This window comes from Catharus ustulatus, chromosome 4 (genome assembly GCF_009819885.2).
Source record: "Catharus ustulatus isolate bCatUst1 chromosome 4, bCatUst1.pri.v2, whole genome shotgun sequence".
Classification (NCBI taxonomy): Eukaryota; Metazoa; Chordata; class Aves; order Passeriformes; family Turdidae; genus Catharus; species Catharus ustulatus.
Window position 1 is genome coordinate 65,711,761 of NC_046224.1, and position 21,813 is coordinate 65,733,573.

Sequence of the window (21,813 nt, forward strand, 5' to 3'; positions counted from 1 at the left end):
CCATGTCTCTCCCACCCTGAGGAGCCCAGACTGCACACAGCACTCCAGCTGTGGCCTCACAAGTGCAGAGCAGAGGGGCAAGATATCTCCCTGACCTGCTGACAATTCTTTGTCTGATGCAGCCCAGGATACCACTGGCCTTCTCTGCAGCCAGGGCACACTGATGGCACACATTCTACCAGTTCCAACAGGGCTCAGCATTTCTGGAGGACTCTACATCTGAGAGCTTCAAGTCCCATAAAAATGCTGAGTAAACTCACTGTGAGGGATTACAAGATCAACTGATCCATTTTGGAGAGACATCTCAGTAATGAAATTCCTTGCATCCAAGTAACTGGGAGCAAGGGACAAGGACTGAGACTTTACTGTACCTGCTCCTGTTTCTAGCCCACTTGTCCATGTGTGCTAGGCTAGAAAACTTCAAGTACTTCCTCCTGGGTTTCCCTGCCTTATGCTACTTTCATCCCCAGCAAACAACTCTGACATTTGTTATCCTTTAGAAAATAGATTCAAAACAGAATCAAAACTGCTTCAAGCAAGGACCAAATTTTGCTTTCTTGAAGCCTGTGTTGACTAAGCTGATGTGATCTGCTGGAGGTCTGTGTGCCCCCTTCCCCACAGGGCTCCCTCTGCCACAGCCCAAAGGCAAAACAAGAAAATGTTCCTGGGCTAGGAAGAAACAGAAGTCACACCTTTGCAGACTGGAACAAGCTGGAATAATGTAGTTTGCCCTCTGAGAGGGCTCTTTGAGTTCTCAGTGGAGGGCTCCCCCCAGTGGAGGGGGCTGAGAATTCACAATGGATTAACTTCCATTAAACCCCTCAAACTATATTATGTGTGTTTGCTAACAGATATATTACCTCATGGCAGAAGGAAGTGGGAAAAGCAGGACTTGTACATAACACATTCTTATATGCTCTAAGTCAGAAAAACCCCCGGTAGCTTAATAATTTTATACCAGTTTACAGCCACAGGAAGCTGTGCCCTATTTTCATTCCTAGGCATTGGTATCCTTTTCGCACATGCTGGACAGATGCAACTGCATAATTCATGGTTGTATTGTTATGAACCCTTGATAGTGTGGCCTCACATTATTTTTTCCTCTCCATTTTATCCTAAAGCATTGGCATATTTGTAAAAGCCTGCACCTCTTGCTTTTCTCATGACAACAGCAGTCACAGAAGGGAGAAGCAGAGGAGTCTGCCATTGCCATATTGACAGAAGTCAGCACTTCAGATCCCTGTTACTGCCTCAGCAAGAAAGATCTTGTCATATTTACTTTAATCTCCAGCAAGTGCCAAATTTTGTCAATGTCAGTGTGAGAAGCTGCTCTGTCTCTTCCTTCGCATTATTGGTGGCACTGAGGCACAGACAAAAGATAAGGAAGACAAAACACCCAGCCATGGTTTGAGTTTAGCTGGTGAGTTTTTCAAATGGCTTGGCTGCACAAGAATAGGCAGCAATAGGATTTTTCTTTCCAGAAGGAATCAAACACTAAAAGCAGGCTAGTCTTTGCTTGACCTACAGATATCCAATGTCTTATGTTTCTTTAAACTGTCATTACAAATTTTATATGGGACTGCAAAAGAAAAAGCAGATGATAAGGACCAGTAAAAGATACTAAATTATTGAAAGTGAGGAAGTTAATTTGAGGCTTTAAATACTGTGCTTAAGATTCTGCAGGAGCTGAGTAGCCAGTTCATTAAGTAAGACCAAACAAAAATAATGGTATGCATTTCTTCCTTTTATAGCTTTAGGGCTGGAGATTGTCTGATTCTCACCTAAGTGACCCCCCTGGGCACAGGCCAGAGCAGTCAAATAAGCTCCTGTGACTTTTCAACAACTGAACAAATGAATCAATACAAAGATGAGTGTATCTGAAAAGCTGTTTATGGAATACATTTGAGCTGGACTTAGTTTATCTGCATTAACAAATGCTTTAGGACTGTCACATTACACTCACGGGCAAATATGCACACGCATGGAAATGCACATGCAGCCCTATGCAGAGATCACCTGAGTTGCCAAATAATAAGATGTGATGTTTAATGCTGCAGAGAATAAATCTTCTCACTTTTTTAGCTCCCTCCTGGAAGTTTTTGCTGATCTATACACTTTAGGCTCATCTGACATTGCTGGGGAATTGATGACTTTTAAGTCTGAGCATTCAAGACTTTTACTCAGTCTTGGGTGTTTCTCATTTATTTTAAGAAAATCCATCTTACATTTATTTTCAGGTAGCTACTCAAAGAGAAAAAAGGATGGCACAGCCCTCCCTCAGTGCATCCAGACTGTTTTGAAGAGACATCCAAGTAAAGGTTTTGAAGAGCCACAAACATTAACTTGACTGCTGTTACCCACTTGTGAGGATTTCTGACATTGCCTTTCAGTCACACTCCCCTTTTAAATCATTAATGAGCATCCTCCAAAGTGCTTCACCCTTCGAAGGTGACTGAATCTACTCCAAGAATTTTCTTCTTTTCTGAAATACACTTGAATAGACTGAGCAGACAGGTCAGTTGCACCTTCTGGATTCAAAAAAAAAAAAATTCTATTTCTGGTGGCAACACAATTTTCATCACCAGTACTCATCCCTGTAAGCCAGAAAGCAGCAGATCACCTGTCTGTCCTGACACTTTGCAGTTCCTCTTGAGGAGGCTGAGCTTCCATCAATCCCAGAACACATAAGTTCAGGAGTCCAGGAGCCTGGTCCTGAGGCAGCCCTCTGGGCTTGTCACAAAAGCTTTGCTGAAAGCAACACATTCCTACATAACAGTTCAAGTTCAGTTTAAAAGTCTTTGCCAATTCAAAATACCTGAAAAGTAACTGATTGGGTCTAGAGCCAATACCCTTTCTCAGCAACCCAATGTGTGGAAAAAGCAAATACCAGCATACAAAATCTGAGTTCACAGCCAGTGCACTCCCCAAACACAAACAGTCTGTGGATTAGGAAGAGCCATCAGGACAGGCTCCGAAGGGCTGAGTTTCCCTTGTCCAACACCTGCCAAGGACATGCAACTCCACACTCTGGCAAAATTCACTAATATTCAGAATTCTTACAATAACCATAGAGAGCTACGTACAATGGAAACCAAAAGATGCCCTGACTTACCTCTTGGCAATATGAATACTACTGAAACAAAATTTGTTTTCTTCCCTCAGTTCTGGCTAGTGCTTTAATTTAACCCACATAACATCACATAGCCGCCTCCAAGGAGCAAGTCTTCTCCTTGCTTCTGTTTTAAACATTATTAATATGGCTATATGTACAACCATATTCTAGAGCTTTTTAGGCAACTACTGCCCAATTCCACCTCTACTACACAAGGGCTTTAGCAGAGCTGCATTAACTTCATACTGCCTAGACATCTGTTCTCACATGTTCAGAGAACAAACAATAGAAATATCCCACTGTTTGTTCCAAGGTTTCGTTCTCTTCAAAGAAACAAAGCTCATGAGTGATACAGGAGGAATGAAAGATGTATTTTTTCTTGGAGCCCAAGAGTCAACCTATAAGAAGAGGACAAGGAGGCCTCTAGGGGACTTCTGACCACTGAGGTCAGTGATAATAGTCATAAAATCACTTTTTAAGATATTTGTGTCCTTGTTTCCTTCCATGATGTAATTCACTGTCCTAGATGTATTGAAAATGGTTTAACCCTTGACCCCTGTGGTATTCTGTGGTCTGACCCCTTTCCTTCCCCTCTCCCCTCTGACATGACCTGGTTGGCTGGTATCCAATTCCCTCCACTCCCATTCTGAGCCTTGAAAATCCCTGTGTCCCCGGTACTCACTCTCTTTCTCTCCTGGAAGCCCTCCAGAAATAAACCTCGGAATTTCTTCAGGAGGAGAGAGCTTCTTTTGTTATTTTTTATTCTGTCTATGCAGGGACCTGAGGCTTCCTCCTGGAACTGAGCTAGCCTAGGAGCAGGGAGAAGTCTCTGCTACCCTTGCACTTCCATTCCCTTTTTGTCCATCCATATACATCTACTCTCTCATGTATCAGGCTGCACAATCTGTAGTGCAGAGACCATATTTTCATTGTGTTTATACAGTGCCCAGTGCATGAAGACTCTTGTCTATCAAAAAAGGAGGCTTGGAGATAGCTGGGGTCCAGTAACAGAAGCAGATGACAGCTCTTAGCTCAGAAGAAATTTAATTGGTTTTATGCAACAGCCACTCCAAGTACAACTGTATTTTGCAAAGCACTTTTCAGACAGATTTCAGCCAGATTTCTTGTCTGAGGAAGTATTGGTTTTTGTTTGGCATTTGGATCAGAAAGCACAAAATCACAAGGCTCTTCCTAATGACTTCAAACCAGAGGCCTCTGGATCCACTCTCGTGAGCACGTTCCCTCTCTGCGTACCTGCCTTGTCCCACCACAGCTTCTACCCTCTGCCTGATGGATGGTCATCCTCAGCCAAACCATACCCATGGCCAGCCACTTTGCTCATGCCAAAGCCATAACTGGGGGCACTGGGCAGGGCTGTCCACGTAGCTGGCATGATCTGTCACATCACTGTAACCTTGTGCTACAGAAGTTTTGCTGCCACTGCCATGTAGCTCACTGGTATCAGAACAATATTTGCAACAGAGAATGGTTTAAATCTAATAATGTAATTTGAGTCCTGCTCTCTTACATGATTATCTGTTTACCTTTTAATTGCTTGCAATACCTAGGTAGTGGTAAGTTAATGAATTTCACAGTACATGTCGCATCTCACCCTATCACATAGCTGTTTCTTCTGCAGCTGCAACAAAACTAAGGATAAGACTGTGGAATTACTGATAGAAGGCAATTAACAGTGTCTACTCACCATGGGAAACAAGATGCCTCCAAGAGTCTCATTCCATCATTCCCCTATCTTTAGCAAATCACAACAAATTAGCCTTTTTATTTTTGGAAGAAATACACCACAAAGCAGTTGCTCTTTGCAGAAGTCCCTATGTCACCATTCTGTTTGCATGGGCTGCTGATTCTGGCACTGGCAACCACACACCAGGAGAGGAAAAGCTTGGGGATGGGGGTTTGGTGATATGCCAGAGAAGGCAGTTCCATACCTTTCACAATTCTTTCCCTTCTCAGTGTACCTTCTGCAGAGAAGGCCAAAATTAAGACATTTTATATACAGTAATTTCACAACTATAACGCGCACCCTTTTGACGAAAATTTTGATCGAGACCCGGAAGTGCGCCTTATAATTGGGTGCGTCTTAAATATGGACAAAGTTTGGAAATTTGTCAACCCAGAAGTGCGAGCCGGGAGCTGCGAGGGGCGGCCCCCCAGGAGTGCCGAGCCACACCAGCACCACGAGCCAAGTTGCGCCAGCCATGCCAGCCGGCACTGGGGGTGGGCGGGAGTGCCAGGGCCTGTGGCATGGGGAGGGTGCCTGGAGCTGCATTTAAAGGCTACGCCAGTCCGTGAAAAATGTTTGCAAATTGAGCACCTGCCAGTAAACCCCGTGATCGCGCGATTCCGTTACTAATTCGTTACTTTGTTGTGCGCGGATCCTCGCTGCAAAAAAAAAAAGTGCGCCTTATAGTCCGGTGCGCCTTATATATGGACAAAGTTCAGAAATTTGCCGACACTCGGGAGTGCACCTTATAATCCGGTGTGCCTTATAGTCGTGAAATTACTGTAATTTGTTTTATCACCCTGTTAGCTTAAGTGGAAACAAGTCTTCCCATAATAACAAACGTCTATAGCATACAGAGAGAAATGGGCAAGCATCAAAACCCCAGGAATCACTCCCATGGGAAAATAAAATTCAGTTAGGGAGGAAAAGAGACAGAAGGCAACATATGGGAAGGTAAAAGGTGACAATGCAGCCAGCAAGATGATGGGAGAGCAAGTATCAGTGCTCAAAATGCAGGGAGCTCTGTGCAACCCTTTCTCTGCCACAGGAAAGGCTCATGGAGCAGAAGAATGAGCACATGGGCTGCCTCTCAATCTCCTGGCAGGAAGCTTCTCCACTCACCTTGTGCCTGCACAGAAAGCTTTGGGCATTAGGAAGGTAGAGGTATGGTGAAACCTGTTCAGAGACCAGCCAAGCTACTGCACACCCTGCCCCAGTTCAGTGCTAGGAACCGAGAGCGACCTGGCTCCAAAAACCACAGGAAAGACCGTGTTCGCAACACTAGGAAATGACCCCATGCAGTTTTTCTGTTAGAAATCTCTTTTGACATTCTTCTTGTGAACTGTGCCTGGTGAATCCCAGCAGAGCAGAATGGTGAGGTGCTGCAGCAGCAACCCTGACCACAGGCTTGGCAGCCCCTGAAACCTGCACGGACACAGCTCAGTCACAGAGACAAACCCTTTTGTGCCAGGTACTGGTAAACACCGCTCAGGGTGCTCAGAGTGGGATGGCTCAAAGCTCTGTGATAACAGTCAAAAAGTTTGTGCCACCTCCTGAGGACCCCACTTGTAGTGCCCTGGGCAATTCAAAAGCTACTATTCCCCTGTGCCTTTGTCTGCCTGGGGTCATTCAGGGAAATGAAATTATACTAACTAAATTAAGAACAGAAATCTGTTAAGATAAATTTTGCTTAGGCCTCTGATGAAGAATTGAAGCATCATTAATTGCCTCCCTTCCTTTAATTCTCAGAATGAGCGTCCATACAGACTTCTAATGAGATTTAATTGATTTTCCTTAAAAGTTGGCTTAGTTTAACTTTCTTCTGTTCCTCCTGTAGACAACTCATGAATTACAGTATTAAATCACTCTGACTCAAAGGATTCTTGCACCGTGGGAATACTTCCTGCTCAGAGTTTTTCAACTCAAAATTCATATTCTATTATTTATTTCTATTACTATCTTTTATGTCAGATTTAATCTACTAGCCCAAATGGGTCCACAAAAGACATCTGCACAGATGAACGTAATTAGTTAAAACCTTCTCCCTCTCTTACTCAACAAAGTTACAGGTCTGCAATGACATGCTAATTCAAGTTAAGAATGGTTTTACTGATTTCACTCTATTTTGCTAAGGATTAAGGATTTGCCTAGCAATATACTTGTACTGGTTTTAATAGACTGGTTTAATTACTAGAGGCAAACTCCAGGAGAAATTATTTTAGTTTAACCAACCCTACCTGAACACATACCTTTGGTTACGTAACTGGTATCCTTCACAGAACTGACACTTTCCCTAATGTAAGGTACTCTTAAAATGCACCATGAGTGTAACTCCCAAAGGGAATCTGCACAATACAAACTGCTTTCAAAAATAATTGTGTTTAATTGGTATGGGCAAAGTTACGGCGTGTTCTGAAAGACCATCCTTCTGCTAAAGATGAGGGACAAGATGCACATTTAAGTTACTATGACATGGTGTTCATGAGACAGGTTCACATATAACGAAGGAAAACGATATCATTTTAGGTTGCTTTCCTGATTTTCCACTGCTTAAGTTTACGAAACTGGTAACACATGGTGTTGTCAAATATACTAAGAGCTAGTTTCGGAGAGTAGTTGATTTGAAAAGAAAATCTCTTTTCAGGTGGCAATTGACTTCCATTGTCCTTCCATTGTTACAAAGAGGGTCCACATGAGTGCAGAACTATTGAGGTCTATGGTGCACAAGCATGGGCTATGTTGGAGTTACTACTGAACAAGCCCCTGCCTGTCAGGAATGGCTAGGAGTAACCACCACTGCTCCCCAACCTCTGCCCCTAGGGACATAAAAATAGGAAGAAACTCAAAATCAAATATGACAAGTACTCTTCATCAGATGCTATGCCTTAAAAATCCCAGCAATACAAATTCATTCCAGGACAACAAACCTGTGTCAATTCAACTACTGCAAACTGCACTTGCTGAGACACAATAAATAAAGTAGAAAAAGAGAGAACATTGCACAGAAACAAATGAATCTACAAAATATTCTGAAATGCAAATCTTGAGGGCCAGATTCTCAGTTTTGCATATGTGAACACAAGGCAACAGAGGGCTCTGCTCTTTGTGTCCTGGCTGCAAGACTTCTTGCCTGACTCTTTATGGGGCTGGTGCAAACAACACAAGCAAACCACCCTTTTACTAGGAAGGAAGAAAACATCCAAATTTATGCACAACCCAGAGAAAGCATAGGTTTTTGACATGGCGATTTGTATTTAAATAAGGTATACAATATATTTATTTATTGGTTTCCTCTTTTTATGTCTTCTAAACCAGGAACTCAGACAAAGGTAAAGAGAAATTGAAAGCATGTGGAAACCTCACACCCACACCACTTTGTTCAACCTATGCTTCAGGTCTAAGAGACTTAGTAAGAAAACCTCCCAAAAGCAACCAGCACTTGTGAAAACCTATGGCAACAAAGAATTGACTGCAACTGGCATCACAGTGTTACAGCACCTCTATACCCGCAGCTTTCTGATAGCAAAGGGTATTTTGTTTTTAACCATTATGCTGTCCTTTGTTTGGTGTGTTGCTGCTGAGATGAATAAAACAACTCTCTGTATTTCACTTTCAGATCCTGCAATGTACTTTTCTGCTCCTTTAAAATGGTAGGAATTTTGTAGAAATAACAAAAAGATCATACTGGGCAGCTTTATGCATTTATTTTGTCTTCCTTAACAGAGACAACAGGCGAGGGAGTTCAAAGGAGGCACAGAGAGTCAAAGAGGAAACCACAGGTTTTATTTTTTTCTTCAGAGCTTATGTTAAGTGAGGCCTCATCCCCCAACATGAGATACTGTGTTCTGTTTTGTGAGACCTCATCCTTCAGCACAAGAGATACTGTGTTATGCTCTTCTCATTTTTTTCAAATGTGTCAGGTCACCCTGAGAGATTCTGTGAATTCAAATAACCCTGATGTTAACTGAGAGATGCAGATGAACACTCTTTAATTCTTCTCTTTCAGCTTTCTCAGACCTCAGGAGAGACACCTGGAAATAAGATGTTCCAGTTTCAGCAGCCAGGGTAGTCTTTGACAACATACTTTGGGAAGCAAGTCAGATAGTGATAGTTTTGCTCTTTGTTTCAGAAAGTTCTTTTGTTTACCTGTCTCCCTCCAGTACCCTCATTTTACCCAAACTGAGCTCCTGTGCATCATTCTGTGCTGAAAAGCAGTTTTAGTTCTTTTACTTCCTTCATCCCGAACTCTGCTCTTGAACTTCTTGCAACTTAAAGAGAAGCATCCTGGAGGCACTTCAGCTTGTTCTGCCTGTGAGCAGTCATGAAGGATTAACATTTCAGTTTGTGCTTTGTAACTGAGTCAGACTATGCTGGCAAACAGCAATTTGAGTGATACAAGGCCCTTCTTCCGAGCTGTGATGAAACTACCACTGACTGACAGAACAGGAATATCATTCCTCCCAGAGCTCTCTCTTTCCTCCAAGATTGCTGGCTTGTAATTACACCAGGTTATAGCACTGGTGAGAAGTAACTCTATTGAACTGAAGAACCTAAGTCTAACAATTAACCTGTGGACTGATCTCTGCTCCTTTCAATGGAGCAGCTCCATTTCCTCTTTCAAATATTACCCTTTCTGTCCAATAACTTGTCTCCTGACAAGTATCAGAATTTCTCCCCTACACCATGAGAAGTTAAAATATAATACCAGATACACCCTGCATTAGTTCCCAAAGCTCTGCCACTTAATCAGTCTAACAGAGTGGTGCATTTCAACCTCTGACATTACAACTGCTGTCTTACAGAACATGAGCTATTCCTTAACTACATCACACAGTTGCATGAGGTTGTCAAGGACAGAAACAGGAAATCTCAGCACTAAGTTCAACACTTAGTCCAGAGCCAACATCACTGGCATCACCTTCTACCTCTGGGAGTCTGCTCCAGTCACCAAGTTTCTTACAGAAGAGGTATTCACAGTGGACACAAATCAGGATTAGACAACATCCCCATCAAGACATCATGTCTCAGCCCAGGAAATCAAAGCCTGCAAGACTACCATGTGCTCATTGGACAGCTGGATTGCTCTCTTCCAGCCCCATTAACAAATGGAGTTCAACTAAATGGAGAAAATTCCATTATGTCACTAATGTATAAAATTTGCTTTTGTTTAACACGACATTTGAGTTCAGAAAAAACTCTTTGCTCTGAATTCCAACTATTGACTAACACCGCTAAGTATGTAAATAGCTAATTCCCAGATTTTCTTCTGACCTTTTCCCACAATTCCCATTAGGTCTTAAACCACAAGATTAGCAGAGCTATTGCCAAGAAAAGACTTTCACCATCCCCACTACCCAACCATAGGCAAAGTATGCAGAAATAAACACCCAGGGGCAAATTCCCTCTCACTTGGTTATTGATTTCCGTGACCAGCTTTGCAACAAGAATGGATTTGACCCTTTGCCCTAAACGGGGCATTCACAGTGCTAACACTTCGAGTTACTGAGGAAAGCAGATTTGCAAAGGAAAAATCAGGATGGTACTCAGCTGCCAGCTCTGAATCCATTGAAAGCCAGATCCTGCCCACAGGTAACACAGACTTCCTAAGGTAATCACAAAAAGCTTGCAGACCTGTTAGCAACATTGCTGCTGAAGCCTGATTTAGAATGGGCAGTTGACCTCACACCTGGGAAGAGCTGAGGCCTAAGAACATTCCTGTGAAGAAGGTTTTTGCAATGGTACTATCTGGTGTGGAGTCTCTGGCATCTGCTAACGCAGCTGGGGTCATGGTTCAAGCACTGTGAATTCCTTGATGCCTCATTACACATTTCATGCTCCATGCACCAGCTTTTCCCTGAGGCTCCTCTCCTTTCTCCAGACACTAGTTTCCACGAGACTTCCATACTGCTGTCACTGTGTCACAATCAGCCAGCAGCTTCAAGAAGCTTCTGGAAGGTGGGGGGGTTATGAGAAGAGAGACAAGACCAAGTAGACATTCCTATATGATAAGTATCTTTTTCTGAGACACAGGTTAAACACTCCAAAAAATGGAGACTGAGATACCACTGATTTCAGTGAGAAGTGAAATCCCATTTCTTGACCCAGGAGAGAGAATCTTACTCCTTTCCTCAATTTTCAAAACTGGCCTCATTAGATTATCATCTAATCTAGATGCTCTTCAAACAATTTCAGATACAGAACTAATTCATACTGTGATAAAGAGCAAAAAAAAAACATTTATTAAAACAATCAGAAGCCACAAAAATCTCAATTTCCTCACCCTTTAAAAGTCCATTCCTGGTTCTCTCCCTTCTGCCTCATTTCTTTTCTCTACATCATACCTCATGCTTTTCTTTAATTAAGCAAATAAAAATATCTTAAAATTGCCTTTTGCCTGGAATTCCTCATTTTGTTTCTCCTACTACTACACACACAGAAAATATCTAACACTGAAGGCAAATACCAGTATCTGGTCCTAATGTTTTTATATCACCTATTTTGTAGAATTTGGTTCCAGTGACCAAATGTGAGCATGATTCAACCACTGTTGTATGAATTGTATGTTGACTTTGATGCCTACTCTATCAAATGAAACTTCATATCCTGAACTGTTAATGCAGCAACACACAGCATCTAATGGCAATCATATCATCATCACAAACTTGCCAGCTTACAAAACTTCATGTTTCAAGGTCTAGTTGCAAAACAAGTCTGTACTCTCAAATATCTGGATCTTATGGCATCTCTACAGTCCCTACTTTTAGATATTAGGATGTTTAGAAATTAGATAGTTTAATTATTATATTACAATTATTTGTATTATACCATTATATGTCACATTATTATTACTATATTATATTATTATTCTATGCTATATGACATAAGTATATTATTATCCTGTTGGATAATTTAGATGCTAGCCATTAGGATATTAAGATACCAGAATATCAGGATTATGACCACAGGAGAGCAGAAGCTCTGACAGTCTGGGTAAGAAGTTTTCAATGAATGAGCAAAGTCAGAGACCGTTTAAGAAGACTTCAGCAACACAAAACAGAAAGACAGGCTGAGAAAAGTAACCAATTTACCTGAAGTATTAACAGCATCTGAATAATAGATGGTGGAACTCTGGCTCTGGAACGGGATAATGCATCTTCCAATTTTATATTGAGGGTAATTATATTCCTAAAATGCAGAAGAGCCAATTGCCGAACCGAGGGTTCCTTTCCCTTACAAACACAAAGAAAGCAAGACAGATTATGAGCAGTATGAAAATGAGTTTCAAAATCCTCTGTTCTAATTTCTTCCTCCACTCCTGAGGGATTGCAAGAAGGGTAAACCTAAACGAAACACAAAGGAAACATAACAAAGGACAGAGCAGCCCCCTAAGTCTGCACAGTAAATTTGATTTGGCAAGTCTGCACAGTAAATTTGATTTGGCAGTAATTAACTCTACAGATGCTGACTGACCCTGACTGCAAGTGGAGAGGATGAAGGTTAGGGTGGGATGAGAGCTGGATGATATATGAATACTCTATATTTTAACAGTACATCACAAATTAGATGCATCATAAGTTCACAAAAACTTATGGTTGAATTTCCATTATTTTGTAAGATTTTGAGTACTCCCTGTTTACTGTCTTCCAATTCGGCAGGAATCCTGACTCACCCCACCTGTGGATCCTCTTTACAGTTTGAGAGACTTCACAATAAGGCAGGAGCAAAGCTGAAGTTTCATATTGTATTTTCAAAACCATCTGTTTTCAGTTCAAGAATACCTTCTCACTGAGGAAAACTCACAGCTGAAGAATGTAACTGCAGCTCTATCTGCAGAAATTAATGTAGATCTTATGTAGATCTGCAAAACTGTTTTTCTTTCTGCCATTAGGAGTTTTTCCTTGGGTATACATATAGAAGGTACATATAGAAGGTTTGGTATTCAACTAGTGTTGACTTAGGTCTGAAATAAAGAAGCCTGATCCAACCCATTCCTTTTCACTTTCTAAATTATTTAAACTGAAGTAAAGAAGGCCCCAAATCTGCTCCAGCTGCCAATTAATAGAATTTACCAGAGCACATAAGCACCAATTGGGTTTTTGGAAGAAACCTCAGAACACGAGCAACGAGATCTATATGAATTTACATGGGACTTAGGACTATTAAACCCTCAAGGTTCCTTTGGAAATTCAAGTAACTATTTCCATCTGATAGGAGATTAGACTTACGTTGCTCAAATATTTTCAAAGGCCTCAGAAACTCAACAGAGAATAGGGCTGTTTGGTGCAATTTTCAAAACAACTTAATGAGTTCTAATGCTGTCAAGTGCTTCATAAAAAAAGGCTTAGAGCCTACCTATATCTCTGTGTCCAAATATCTTGGATTTAAATTACAGGGCACTTAGAAATATCTCCCATTGTGTTCTAGTATGTTTTTAATAACATCTTATTTCTATTGCTTTAGAGTTTCTAGTGGCAGCAAAAGTCATTGGGTGAAGCAGCCCTGTATGTTTTCTGAGTTCTTCCCTTTCAGAATTAAATTCAACATGAAATAGCAGCTTTTCCTCTAAATTCATACCTGTAACTGTCTGAAAATGCAAATGGTAATACTGTTAGCACTTGGGCAATCACTTTAGGAATAAAGTCCACTTGAAAAAATAGGAGAAGGTTTCAGAAGTTTCCCCAAATATATTCAGGTACCAAGTTTCCACTAAAATCTGTAGGTATCTATGAGAAACTGCAAAGATCATTTGCACTTATCTGGTACAGATTTCCTTGAGACTTCAGTGATAAATACTCTCTGGCTATCACTACATTAGAAGATCAAGTATCTATTGTGTATCTAAAATTACTAGAGTCAAAATCTGTTCTCATTTGAACCGGTCAAACTCCATTGACTTTGCTGTTCACTTACCATAGCATAGAATTTGATCTCAGAAATGCGATTCCTTTTCAAAAGCAGAGATACTTCAAAGACAAAATTCACATTGCAGAGAAGGAAATGCATATATTTAAATCAACACAACTCCACTTATTTCACTGTGCAACACTTCAGTTTATCATTCATAATCTTTTTTGACTTTTAGTGTGATTGACAGATGGACTAACCAGCTCCTTGCACTTCACTTTTGTTTTTAAAGTTCCCCTTCATCTTTTCCATCCAAGCACTGCAAACCATTTGTGTAAGTAACTTATTTGCTTGACATGACTAAACAGAACAGCTGCACTGGGAGGTTGGCCCAAGGAGAGAAAATCAAGGATTGTATCAATCTGCTGATGAACCTGTAAAGTAGCTTTTTCCAGTTTTTCAAGATTCTATGATAGTAGAGTAATTTTTTCACCTGCACAGGATAGAAAATAGCTTGCAGCATGGGCAGGACATCACTGAAGAAAAAATCCCAGGTTTCAGCTAAGGTATCCAGTAGTTTCTGCCCTGCAAAAACACAAAACAAACTAGTGAAGAGTTTTGGTTGTAATCAGCTAGCTGCAAAAATTAAAACAAGCAGGAAACAATGTGAATCTGCTACTATATGCTAAGATGAATCATGTAGCAGCTACTATTAATAATATGGAATTAGTTATCCATAGTGTTATGTATCAGATCCTTCCATATTTGTGTCTTTTTAGGTGACTCATCTAATGTTCTTAATCAACTCAGAGAGTCTGAGGTTACTCAGGAAAACCCTGTGAAGAATGAAGAGTAATAGCCCAGATTACATCCTCCTCTTGCAGTAATATTTGCTGGACAGGATTGTGGAGGACAGCAAGGGGAGGACACTGCTGGTTAAATACAGAAGCATTCCTGTAGAGGAATTTACCCCACTGTGCTCCCTCCTGCCTTTCAAGCTGCAGGGCAGTAGAACAAACCACACTCTGTGGAGATGCTCTGTAAAGCATCCTCTCAAACTGATCCCTGGCAGCTTTTCCACTGTCCCCTTTTCCTCTTACACAGAAAAACTCACCCAAGATCCATGGAAAAGAACAATCATGTTAGGGCTCTAATTTTTACTCTAACTTTCAAGCAATGCAGTTAGAATTTGCTATGGGGTAGTCCTCACAACAAGGCCACCTTCATGTCCACTCCTTCCCAAGCTGCAGTCCCCTGGAATCCTCCCCAGTGGAATCTAGAGACCTCTGGCCAGGTTGTACAACCAAGCTGGACATTGAGTTCCTCACAAAACATTTAACGCACACAGAGGCAAATGCAAGAGCCAAGATCCACAGAGGAAATCTGGTTCAATAAGTGGGTTCTGGCTTCAGATTCCGGTTCCCCAAAATGGCCCACGTGACCTTGGACAAGCTCTTTACCATCCTTATGCCCCCAACCCAACTGTGAGAGGAGAGCAATGCCCCTGCACCTCCACCAGCAAGTGTTATGGAGATAAAGACATCAGAGATTCTGACCTAGTCGGACAAGACAAAATGACTTACCAGAGGCAAATTCAGTAGCAATCAATCAATCAATCAATATTACTATTGGTGCCAGAATGTGATACTATTCTTAATTTTTGTATTAGAGCATTACTTTTAGCCTCAGCCAGGAAGTATTTTGCCCAGAATTACACACACATCACAAAGCAATAATGCAGGAAAGCATTGACACTGCTAACCACACTCAAAGTTAACCAACTGCCAGTCTTTGCTATGGAATACCTGATCCCCTTGCCTTTTTAAGCACATGATGAATAACATCAGCTCTGGTGAACCTGAATTATTTCCAGGTTGATGACTTTAAGTTCTTTCAGTGACAGATGTAGATCACTACGCTATACTGCAGCTGCTGGCCTGTGGAACACACCAAGGTCTTATGTTCAGCAGGAGTTCTCTCTGTCCTGTACAATCATGTGAAAGACTGAAAAGGGTGTTCTCTGTTTCCATTTTTGAAACCTTTTAAAATAGATTTAGTTCCAATAAAATACAGCAGGGAACCAAATAAAAAATCTAGCAGCTGTAGCAGTAATAGTAGTAATAATAATAACAATGTGATAATAGTAATAGTAATAGTAATAGCAAACATGTGTTGGTTTTGGCTGGGATAAGTTTAATTTTCTTCCCAGTAGCTGCTAGTGGCTGGAACAGTGCTGATAACCCAGGGATGTTTTAGTTACTGCTGAGCAGGGCATGCACAGAGCCAGGGACTTTTCTGCTCCTCTCCCAGCCCACCAGGGAGGGCCTGGGGGGCACAAGGAACTGGGAGTGGACATGGGTGGGACAGCTTTTCCCAACTGGCCACAGGGACATCACAGACCATATGGTGTCATGGTCAGCATACAGAGCTGGGGAGAGAAGAGCAAGGCAGGACACTTGGAGTGATTGTGTTTCTCTTCTCAAGTCACCATGGTGCATCGTGGAGCCAACTTTCCTGGGATGGTTGAACATCTGCCTGCCCATGAAAAGTGGGAAAAGAAGGCTATTTTGTTTTGCTTGTGTGCATAATGTTTGCTTTACCTATTAACTTGTCATTATTTCAACACACCAGTTCATTCACTTTTACCCTTCCAACTCTCCCCGCCATTCCACAGAGGGAAGTAAGTGAGTGGCTCCATGAGGCAGAGCTGGTGGCTGGGGTTAAATCAAAAAAATAACCTTGCATTTTAATATCCAATATTAGCGCCTGAAATACCAACATTCTTCCAAAATAAATCAGATAACTTAGGAGAAGCCCAACCACTACACCCTGAAGGCAGAGTTTTAAAGAGTTAAATTTAGTTCAAGTTAAATTTAGTTCTAGTTCCCACAAGGTGAGGTTAAAAGCCCTTATAAATCTGGTCCTTTACAAATCGTGTTGCTAGAGTAGTATGAAGTAAATTACTCTGTTGAGGTAAACATGCCTTTACCGTCACGCACTTATTCCATCTTGTGGGAAGCTTGTTTTGAAATGTAATGGATTTCTGCACAGCAACTCAGAAAGGCTGCAGAGTTGAATGACTTAGGTGAGAAGGTCTTTTATTGAGGGCTGTGGAAGAATTCCCATGATTTGTTGATCATGAGCATCTTTTACACGAAGGAATGTGACTTACATGTGCTATCAGGGATAGATCCTTTTCTTACTGTCAGGCAAAGATCTCTACATTTAGCATAAGCATTTGCTGGATTCCTGGAAAGTGGGTTACTCTAAATGCTGATTTTTATGAAGCACAATATAGTCAATTTTGTATGGCATAAAAATGCATTTGGTACTTTTCATAGGGTTTCTAAAAGTTAATTGAAACTCATTAAAGAAATGTAAGAAGAAAATTCTTCCCTTTGAGGGTGGTGAGGCCCCGCCTCAGACAAGCTGTGGCTGCCCCACTCTTGGAAGTGTCCAAGGATGGGTTGGACAGGTCTTGGATTAACCTGGTCTTGTGGAAGGTACCCCTACCCATGGCAGGGGGTAGATAAGGATGATCTTTAAGGTCCCTTCTGACCCAAACCATTCTGTGATTCTGTGATTTTCAAAATCTTCTGCAGCACAAAGCCCCTCTCCAAAGTGTGGGTTTTTTTCTCTTATGAAAACTTCAACACCAAGTGGAGAGAGAAACTCAAACCACGGGATGGGAACAGACCCAGGAAGCAAGCCCTGCTCAGAATGGGAGCTCCAAGACTTCCATGCATCCAACTCTGTCTTGGCTGTTTTGAGAGCCATGGAACCACTGACTACAGGATGGACACTGGGGCATTTGCTGCCAATAAATGGAAATTCCAGCCTTGGAAACTCAAGTCCACCAGCAACTCCCCAGGAAAGTTGTGTGTCAGAAACACCTCTGCCTCTGAATCAGATACCTGAATTACTGATACCCTCCTGTAACTTGCCAGTTTTAGAGAGATAACGTTTCTGGTCACAGACTTGAAAAACAACATGACCAGTTTAATTCCCACGTTACCAGAATTTCTGGCCATATCTTAATGGGCAACCACAAAATGATACACTAAACCAAAAACCAAAATAAGTTTAAAATTAACAGCTTATTGAAATTTGGTATTTCCTAAACATGGTCCTATATTTGAAAGCCCTTTAGTGGTCTCACATTTTAGGTTTTCATCTAAGCTTTGATCTCAAACATCAGATACAGTATTTTTGATTTTCAAGCTGGTAATACTAGGAAAAAAAAAGGATTGGACTTCGATAGGTTTCATAGTATCTCATTTGCTGATTTGATACTTACAAAACTAATTCCTTTGTTATTTACAAAGCAGCTACAAAGGCCTTGCAATCCCTACAGCTCCCCTTGTGCTCTACAAGCTTTTATTTTATATAATCAGGGAATTCGGTGTTCAGCTTATGGACTTTCACTACTTTTTTGTGGGTTTTGGGGTTTTAAATGTGATATTGGTTTTCTTTTTGTGGTGTTCAGGGCTATTGTCTGTTTGTCAGAAAAGACTGATTCCATAACACTACCTTTATCTGATCAGTTGTACTGTCAGTAATGAAAAGTCACATCCAGGATTTATAGATAGCTGAGACTAATGGAAACAGACGTCTCCAAGCCCCTGCTTAAGTTGTATATTTAGACTAAGTGACATTATGACTACATCTTTGGAAAAGGAAAGATGCATTTCTTTAAAACTGCATTCTCTACCCAAAGATCTTTAAGATGTTTACATGGGCAATGACTCTTAGAAGTTATTATGAAACCTTTTCACCATCAGATGTATAGAATCACAGAATCGTTTAGGTTGGAAAAGACTGTCAAGATCATCAAACCCAACTATGAACCCAGCACTGCTAAGGCCACTCTAAACCATGTCCCCAAGTGCCACACCTACATGGCTTTTAAATACCTCCAGGGTTAGAGACTCCACCACTGCACTGGGTAGCCAGTTCCAATGCCTGAACAACTCTGTTGGTGAAGAAATTGTTTTCTAATATGCAATCTAAACCTCTTCTGGCACAACCTGGATGTCAAATCTAGGACAAGATGGCATATTTAACAACACATCTAAACACCACACAATAGCATAAGACAAAATATTGGCGACTTTAAGCCAACACACCAGGTGGAGGTTTATCCTTGATTTTACTTCCAGAGGTGGCACCTCCAGAAGTTGTAGACAGTCAAATGGAGCCTTGCCTTTAAAACAAGAGAACAGTGCCTGACCTCATTTATATCAGCATGACTCCAGAATAACTCTTAAAACAAGCTACAGCATTATTTTGGACTCAGATATTTTAACTGGGATGTTTGTGCTTAGTTTTTTGTTTATTACACATCTCAATCTATTTTCACTTTTCCTGAGCAGGATACAGCTGAAGGAGAATGACGTGTCCTTGCTGGAGGCAACCCTTCCCTGACTCCCTCAATGCTGCTCTAGGCAGCCACCTCCCCTTATGAAGGTTAATGACCCAAGAACAGACTGTGGGAATGGATTGAGACACTCATAGTCCCAGGAAGATAGTGGAAAGCATACCAGTGCCTCCACATTTGTGAAAACACCTATGTCATACATAGCCATGCTAAAATCCAAGTTACCTTCATAAAACCGGATCTTGTCCCTTAGGATCACCATGCCTTTTGTGAGCAGTTGATTCTGTAAATAAAATATAGACTACATTTACTCCCTTCCGTACTTCCCTACAGCCACCATATTTCACATTTTGTTCATTCTTAACTTTAGACAGTGAAAAATTTTTATTTTAAAAATTGATCATTAATTATTGCTGTGTCCATCTTATTTACAGGATAAATAAGACACTTGGGACACTTGTGAAATGATGTTACAATCACCTGCTATTTTCAGGACAAGGGATGTATTTTGTGCAGTAAAAAGTGCTTGTTCAAATGACTGACCTACAAAACATGTACTTAGAGAAGTAGGAAGAATATTACTTCAGCAGACAGTGGTACTTACTTCTAAAAGTCTTTTCTAGTAACTCTACTGCAATGAACTTCAGTGGTTTACTCAAGGACTTCAATTTTAAGCTAAAAAACTGTCTCAAACCTCAAGAAAAACAGCAATGATCTACAGAAAACACAGTGACAGGTTAGGCTTTCACTATGTAACTATATGAATGCATATAAAATCCAAATCTCATTAATCCATTCATTTCAAAACCACAGAGAAGTCAGTGGACATCTCTGAATGGTTACAAGGGTCTCCAGGTCATAATTTAGAGTGGGCAAAAATTATTTTTCTCAGTAACATGAAACAGAATTGGATTCAAATAAAGAAAACACAGGCCTACCTGCAGATACTCAGTGAAAAATGATCCCAGTTCTGTTTTCAGTAATTGCCTGTATTAAAAAGAGCAAGAAAAGAATTTGTGTAATCAGCAAATCACATTGGTTGTGCACTGCATGAATGAGGGGAAGTCACTAATAGCAAATCATTTTGTAGCAAACACACTTTTTGTGTGTGAGCAGAGACTGCCATTAATGACTAACTACAAAGACAACAAACAGGGTCAACAATACCAAGACTCAAAATGGCATTTTTTGCGTGTTGAAAAATATTTCCTATCATTTTAGATGCCTCAATTGCACATCTGGAAGGAAAATAAGATTTGATGAGAAGAGGATGCTTTCCAACCTACGTGCATTCAGGAGACTACAGACAGCTGAAGTTTCATATAGTTTCAATAAAATGAGGCAGGAATTTAACAGTTTAGCTCTGCCTTTCATGGTTCCTCTACGCTAAAACCTACAAAGCAACTTCAGAGAGCAATTGAGATTCCCATGCAAAACAAAATCCCACAAACTCTAAAATTCAGAAACTGAATTCAACTCAGTCCATATAAGCCTGTTTGTATCCAGATAAAATTTGCCACATGCTAAAAAGATTTGTTATTTAAATCTCACATGCTGGATGATAGATAATACTTCTCTTCAGTCAGGTCACTATTTAGATGCATAAACAACAGCTTGGACCTTATAGAACTGTAGCCCCAGTTGGGTTTTCTGAACACATCTAAATCTCTTCTGAAAACCTGTCTGCATGACCATGTCAGGTCCCACGAAGTAGTGATGTCAAATGTGACTTAAAATCTAAACACTCACTTCAGTTAGGGTAATTATGTGAATTATACATTCAGTAGCATGTCATCTATCCATCTGTGTTACATCTTTAACTGACAACTGATTAATCAAATTATTTAACTAGTAAATAAAGAGACATCAAACCAAACCAAATCCAGCATATTCTGTGAAAGTCTACAGGACTTGATTCTGATGTTCTTACAACACATGTTTCCGCACAGCCTCTTGAGATCTCCTGAAAATTCAGGAAAGAGAGGAGCATGTCAGGAGGCTGAAATATGGTATCTTGGTTTATTTATCCTTAAGCACGTGTCCACATTGACCTCACAGCTCTGGAAGGTCTAGTCAGAAATTAAACAAAAAATAAACAGAAGGAAGGGCATTTTCAGACGCTCCTAAGCATCAAAGTCTTTTTCAGCTAGAAACTTGATTAATTTGGACAAACTATTCATGGACAAAAGTTCTGACAGCCAGCTGAAGCATTATCCATAGGTCTGCTGCTGTCATGAAGAGCTGTTATGTCACCAGCCCCTTCAGCATGTGGCTGCAATGTGTGGCAGGGGACAGTTCTGGCAGCACCCTGAGACTCTGCCCTCAAAAGCAGCACAGACAAGACCTTGACAGGGGTAAAACCCACCTCAGCTCAAAGGCTGCTCAAGTTCCAGTGCCTTTAGAGAAGTCAAAGAAAACCAGGTTGTGACAGCCAAATTGTAGCATGCTCACTCCAAGTGGAGATTTACTCTCCAGTGAGGTGACTTTTTTCTAGATGACAAGTGATGACACCAAAGGTTCATCTTACTTTGACCATGGATAGGCAGTTCGTTTTTAGGTTGAGCTAACAAGAAAGTTGCAGATTTTAATTCTCCCATGAGAGTGACTATTCATTCTCATGTATTTCTTCATGCCACTGTTTCAAGAAAATACTGGTATACTTGATGCTGACAGACTTTTCTTAATTTTCTACCCTCTCCTCAAGCTAGCAGCTCCAGATGGATTCCTCACAGTCTT

At 40.9% G+C, this 21,813-nt stretch overlaps 1 protein-coding gene across 1 annotated transcript in view; it reads right to left on the reverse strand.

The window, feature by feature from the left end:
* LOC116995895 (proline-rich protein 5-like) overlaps positions 1-21,813 on the reverse strand; it is a 50,476-nt gene that overhangs the window by 15,865 nt on the left and 12,798 nt on the right. Inside the window, exons 3-6 of the mRNA XM_033058987.2 lie at positions 20,016-20,064; positions 19,303-19,360; positions 14,194-14,285; positions 11,945-12,085 (exon numbers count right to left, since the gene is read on the reverse strand). Of these exons, the coding sequence (XP_032914878.1) occupies positions 11,945-12,085; positions 14,194-14,285; positions 19,303-19,360; positions 20,016-20,064 (340 nt within the window). The remainder of the gene's footprint in view (positions 1-11,944; positions 12,086-14,193; positions 14,286-19,302; positions 19,361-20,015; positions 20,065-21,813) is intronic.